The sequence below is a fragment of the Amphiura filiformis genome, chromosome 14 (genome assembly GCF_039555335.1).
Source record: "Amphiura filiformis chromosome 14, Afil_fr2py, whole genome shotgun sequence".
Taxonomy (NCBI): Eukaryota; Metazoa; Echinodermata; class Ophiuroidea; order Amphilepidida; family Amphiuridae; genus Amphiura; species Amphiura filiformis.
This window is the reverse complement of record NC_092641.1, coordinates 5367305-5374131: the sequence shown is the minus strand read 5'-3', so window position 1 is coordinate 5374131 and position 6827 is coordinate 5367305. Positions and strand designations below refer to the sequence as shown.

At 36.0% G+C, this 6827-nt stretch overlaps 1 protein-coding gene across 1 annotated transcript; it reads right to left on the bottom strand.

Moving 5' to 3' along the window:
* Positions 1-324: 324 nt before the first annotated feature.
* Positions 325-1311, bottom strand: LOC140169133 (uncharacterized). Its single transcript, XM_072192391.1, has one exon. The coding sequence runs from the start codon at positions 1309-1311 to the stop codon at positions 325-327; it is 987 nt and encodes a 328-aa protein (XP_072048492.1).
* Positions 1312-6827: the final 5516 nt, after the last annotated feature.

Genomic DNA, 6827 nt, shown 5'->3' with positions numbered 1-6827 from the left:
TTAATGTGTCTTTGTTTTCGGTTTTATTCTTTGTCTCTGATTTTTGCGTCTTCCCAACCAATAACGTGGTTTTCCTCCGCTACATGGTCTGTTATGGCTGATTTGTTTACCTCTCCTGTGACCGAGGCATTTCTCTGGGATCTTGTGAATGCCTTATTAGAGGCTTTGTCAGCTTCAGTCTTATGTTCATTAAAAGGCGTGTTCCGAATAACCTGGCGGTCTCCCCTACATAAGATTTTTCACAATTAAGACACGGAATCTCGTAGGCACACTCCGCTGTTTGTAGTATGTCCCGCTTGTCTTTGGGGTGAACCAGTATGTTCCTCAGGGTTTGATGCGGCTTAAAAGATGTATGTATACCATGTTTGTTGAACACGCGTCTTGCTCGCTGGGAAAGCCCCTCTTTGTAAGGGAGGACAACCATGCCTCTGGTGGTTGTCTGCGCTGCGACTGGTCTTTTTTATTTGCAGTCTTTTTATTTACATCTTTGAATGCCCATTCAGGGTAACCACATATTTTCAGGGCTTCTTTGATTTTTTGCTCTTCAACAAGCTTGTCTGCCTCTTCCGTAATAACTTTGTCCTTTCTGTCCATTAACGTACGAATGACACCGAGTTTGTGTTGGAGTGGATGATGGGACTGGAAGTGGAGGTATTGATCTGTATGTGTTTTTTTCCGGTAGACTAAAAGTTTGACTGAACCATCCTGCCTTTTAACTATGAGAGTGTCAAGGAAGGCAATTTGACTGTTTTCTTCTTTTTCAAATGTGAACTTGATATTGCCTGCTTTGTCGACTTGGTTTATGTGCGATGTGAGTTGTTCTGCCGAGCCTTTACTAACTATTTCTAATACATCGTCCACATATCTTTTCCACTTTCTGGGCTGGCAATTGACCGGTGCCGTGGCAATGGCTTCCTTTTCAAGCCACTCCATATAGAGGTTGGCAACTATCGGGCTTACAGGGGAGCCCATTGCGGTACCGAATTTCTGTTGGTAAACCTGACCACGGAACGAAAAATATGTTGTGGTAAGAGTAAACTCTAAAAGCTCCATGATGTCTTCGACGGTAAGATTGGTTCTATCACCTAGGGTGCGATCTTCCGTTAGCCGCCGTTTAATGATCTCTAAGGCTTCACTAATGGGAGTGTTTGTGGACAGGGACACAACATCGTGGGAGATGAACTCCTCACCATCGTCGATCAAAATCCCTACTAACTCTTCCGCGAGATCTTTTGAGTTCATGACATGATGTTCAGATTGTCCTACAAGAGGACCTAGTATTTCAGCAAGTGCTTTTGAAGTCTCATACATAATTGACCCACAATTATTTGTATGTAGTGTATGTTCCCATCTTGTTAAAAGAAATCATAGAAAGCTAACGTGTAAATTATGTATGAAATATGTTCATAAATGCTGTAGTAACCTAACCGCAAAAGAGTTTAGATGTAGTGACACTACTAAATATTGGCATTGTGCTAGTTGTAACGAAAGTCTTACATTACCTTTTAATCATATAACCAATGAATGTGAATTCCAACTTCAACTATACAGGTGTTTTGAAAATGGTGTTCTAAACACTGACCACGTAAAAACTCACTTTGAGAACATGAAGTTTAATCCTGTTGATGACTATGTAGGTATACCTGAAAATATTGATTGTAATAGTAACTCGCAATAGTATTTCACTGATGAATTAAAAGATACCGCTGGTATCAACAGTAACAATTTAACAATGCTTTGTAGTAATGTAAGAAGTGTAAAAAATAATTTTGATTCACTCACAGAGTTACTGTCAGAAGTCGACATCAATTTTCAAGTCATTGGACTTGTTGAGACTTGGTTGGAAGACAAGCCTCATGATTATTATCATCTTAAAGGCTACAACCTTGAAGTATGTAACATAATTAATAAGAAAGGCGGTGGTGTGTGTATGCATGTTGAGAAGAATATTGTTTATAATATGAGAAATGATATCAATGAGCTTAATCGCCTCAAAGACACAGAATCTCTGTTCATTGAAATTGAAAAGCACAAATCACAAAACATTGTCATTGGTGTGATACAGACTTGACATTTAATATGGAATATTTTTCGCAAAGTTCCAAGACTGGTCTGGACGGAGTCTGCATAGACCGCACGGGCTAAATATTTATATTAATTGGGGTGTGTCTGGAGATGGTGTAAAAAATGGTGCTTTCGATATGTTAACATTATGATGCTCATAATGTAGCAAATTTGCCTAAAATGGCGGATTTAGGGAGGCTGAATTTGAGATTTGTGGGGGACAAAATTTCGGACTGTATGCAACGTGGTTCTGTTATTATTGAATTTAAAGGGGATTGAGGTGATATTTCTTTAAATTCGTCAGCAACTGGCATTCATGACAGCTGAAATACACTTACAACGTACCACGTTTTTGAACAGGGAGGAGCTTGAAAATATGCCTCTTAAAAGCTGTGTGTGCTCAGAAAGTTTGAATGCCCCCCTGGGTTCAAATGTTATAAACTAACGGTACAAAAACAACTGTGCGGATTCCTGGTTGACCAATAAACTCACACTGTTTCTTTGTGTACAGTAAGTTTATAACATTTAGCCCCAGGGGACCATTCAAGTTTTCTGAGTGCATACCACTTTATGGAGCCATATTTTTTAAAGCTCCTCCCACTTTCAAACTGGTAGAGCACAGGTGCATTTCAGTTCTGACGAACACTTATTGGTATTTAGGTTCAATAAAATTGCCCCAAACCTCAATAAAGTTGATAATATCGGAATAATGTTGCTCAAATTCAGAAATTTTTACCCCACAAAATTCAAATTCAGTCTTCTTAAATTCGCCATTTTAGGCTAATTTACTACATTATGAGCGTCATAATGTAAACTAATGGAAAGCACATTTTCTGTCAAACAATTATTTTAACCATCTCCCGACACACCCCAAATAATATTTAGCCCGTGCCGTTTATGCAGACCTCTACCAGACCAGTCTTGGAATTATGCGAAAAAGTATTCCATATTAAATGTCAAGTCTGTATATAGGCCACCTGACGAGAATATGAAAGAATTCAACAAATGTATTGATACGATATTGTCTAAAATCACAGGTCAAGAAAATAAGCTTCTGTTTATAATGGGTGACTTTAATATAAACCTGTTAAATAATGACGTCCATGAATCAACTGGCGAATTTGTAGACATTTTGTCTTCATATTCCTTGTATCCAAGTATCATCAAGCCAACTAGGATAACACGTACGTCAGCAACTCTTATTGATAATATATTTACCAACAATTATGCTAAGCAAACCTCTGGTATCTTAATAAGTGATATAAGTGATCACCTACCTATATTTGTATCTACAGATGTAAGTGTCTATGACAGAAATTCCAGTACTGTTGATATAGAAATCAGGGACATGAGTAAACATAATATAGATTTACTTAAAGACAAACTAAGCCAGGTTGACTGGGATAATGTGTGTGAAAACGAAAATGCTAATGTATCATACAAAAATTTTATAGATAAATTCCAAAAAGTGTTTGAAGAATGTATCCCAAAAAAGTGCTTAAAAAACATAACGCTAAAAACAAGACGCCAAAGGCACCTTGGATAACCTACTCATTGTTGAAATGTATACGCAGGAAGAACAGGTTGTATAAAAAATCTATGCAAAAACCTACTGAAACTAATGTATCTAAATATAAGATGTATAGAAACAGATTAAACTCCCTATTAAGGAGAGCAAAACAAAACTACTTCAGTTCTCAACTGGATAAAGACAGATACAACATGAGGAATACCTGGAAAATCCTGAACTCAATACTCAGATGTCCAAAAAGGTACAATGTCAAAAGTTTGTAAGTAACAATAAGACCTATACTGAGCCTAAAGAAATTGCAAACAATTTTAATGAGTTTTTTGCCAGCATTGGACCAACATTAGCTGGAACAATCAAACATCAAGGTAAAGATTTTAACCAGTACCTAGCTAATAGTTGCAACTCTACATGTCTTTTCCAATGTAACAGATGAAAATGAAATCTTGAAAATCATCAAAAAAACTGGGTAACAGAAAAAGCCCGGGTCATGATCTTGTAAAATCTGACTTAGTAAAATTGGTTGCAGCTGAGATTGTGTATCCGTTGAAATTAATATTTAATAAGTCACTCACAGATGGAATTGTTCCATATACCTTAAAAATAGCAAAGGTGGTGCCAATTTGTAAGAAAGAATCTCCTGAATCATTTGGTAATTACAGGCCTGTATCTGTGTTGCCGAGTTTTTCCAAGATTCTAGAAAGAATTATACATGATAGATGTTGTAACTTTTTAGATGTCAAAGATATTCTTTACAACAGACAGTATGGGTTTCGCCATAATCATTCAACATATATGGCAGTATTGGATTTTATTAAAGATGTAAATAATGCTATTGATGATAATATGTACACTGCTGGTATTTTTTATGGATTTATCGAAAGCTTTTGATACCATCAACCATGAAATTTTATTACACAAACTATATCATTATGGCTTTCGTGGTGTATCTCATAAATGGTTTGAAAACTACCTGTCAAACAGAAAACAATTTGTATCCTTTAATGGTGCTCAATCATCATATGAAAATGTACTTTGTGGAGTGCCACAAAGGTCTATCATTGGTCCTCTTCTTTTTATTATATATATGAATGATATATGTAACACATCAACACTTTTATCATTTATACTGTTTGCTGATGATACAACAGTATGCTACTCTGATAGTAATATACAAAGATTATGTGATACTATGAATGGAGAGTTAAAAGAGGTTGTAAATTGGTTCAAATGTAACAAACTGCCTTTAAATGCCACCAAGACAAATCTTATGTTCTTTGGAACACCTCATCAGACTAATGATATTACCAATGATTATCAAATATATCTTGATGGATGTAAGTTGACACGTGTATATGATGCAAAATTTCTTGGTATTACTTCTAGATCATAACCTCACATGGAGGTCGCATATAAATAGTATATGTAAAACATGCTGTAAGAATATTGGTGTACTAAACAAACTCAAACATTTCTTACCAAAACCCAACATGTACCAGTTGTTCTGTACCCTTATCTTACCATTCTTAACTTACGGTATAATATTGTGGGGCAATGCCAATAAAAATATTTTGGATAGAATTGTAAAGCTTCAAAAAAGAGCTGTAAGGGTCATCTCTAACAGCTCCTAGTTGTGTCATACAAAGCCATTGTTTGAAACATTTAATATTCTTGATGTGTATCAACTTTATAATAAGGAATTGGGTCTATTTATGTATAAATACCACATGTTTCCATTACCAAGATCTTTTGATAATACTTTCATCAATATGAAGTCTATCCACAATTATGATACAAGAGGTAAAAATGATTATCGGGCCGAGGTCCATCGACTTAATAATGTTTTGTCACTTGGCCCTAGGCTGTGGAATAGCTTACCAAAGGAAGTCAAAGAAGCAAACTGTATCTCCAAATTCAAAACTGGTATTATTAGAATCATTAAAGGTGATCACTAACTCTTGATTATCGCATACATGTACTATTTCTGTTTTTACTATATTGTACAAGTTACTGAAGTTGTTACTTATAAACACTTAAAAAAACACTTTGCATTAATTTGCCTGGTTAATGTATACACGTGACTTTCAAGATGGGTTCCGTGTTGTCTTTTTTTTTCTGTTTTTTACCGATTTTTTCTTTCTTGTGTAAATATCTAAACTTATATATTATTTAATGTAAAGGTGATGCATTGTCTTTCAGGCCTTTGGCTTTGTAATGCATCTACCTTATCACATCATTATTTTCAACATCTACATTGTTTATTTATGTTATGCTGATTATGTATGTATTGATGATGATGAAAAATAAAATGAATAAAAAATTAATAAACACTAGTCTACGATTGGTCTTAAAGGAGTGCCGGCTTTGTGAATTTTTGGAGTACAATAGATTCTGGGCGTGTTTTCAACCGTGGGGTAAAGTTTCCAGTACTGTTGAACTGTGATTTTGCCTTCATTCTTTAACTTAGTAAGTAAGCTTATAAGTTTTCTCTTGTACCGAGCAGTTGGGTCATACTTAAGCTTCTCATAAGTTTTGTCATCATTTAACATAGTGGTTACTCGTTCTTCGTAATCATCTTTGTCTAACACTACCGTTGCTTTCCCTTTATCTGCCGGCAGAATCAGAATTGTGTCTTCCTTTTTCAGATCTTTTAGCGACTTTTTCTCCTCTTTATTCAAATTTGACTCGGTATTATTGGTGGACTTTAATACTCCTACCATTTCCGCGCGTAACTGGGCTGCGTCACTAGCACTAAGGTCAACACAAAATTCCTCGGTGGCCACAATATAATCATTGAGCACCGCATTGTTGTTTTCTGGCGTGACTGCAAAATTCAGCCCCTTCGCTAACAGTTTGGTTTGGGGGTCGTCAAATTATATTTCGACTTATTAATCACCCATTTCTTGAGTTGGGTCCCACTCAGATCTATTTCATTATCACTACTTTTACTCACACGTGCATCCGTAGGAGCTCTTTTGTCCGATTTTCTTCCTTTTTCTTGCAACCATTCTAGCTTCCGGGTTTGGCGACATTTTGTTTTGGAAAACTCACTCTCGCGAGAATTTGCGATATGATCATGTATATTGCGTCTTTCGTTGTCGGGGAAACGCGACTGTATTTCTAGATCGGAGGTCGTAGAATTAGATTCTAAATCATTTATTTTGTTGTTAATAACTCGCAAACGTTCACGGAGTAGTTCCTTTTGCGCTTTGTTCACAATATCGCGAGCTTTGTT

Bases quoted from the DNA above. Each gene is read 5' to 3' on its own strand.
- LOC140169133 (XM_072192391.1), bottom strand. From the start codon at position 1,311: ATGTATGAGACTTCAAAAGCACTTGCTGAAATACTAGGTCCTCTTGTA.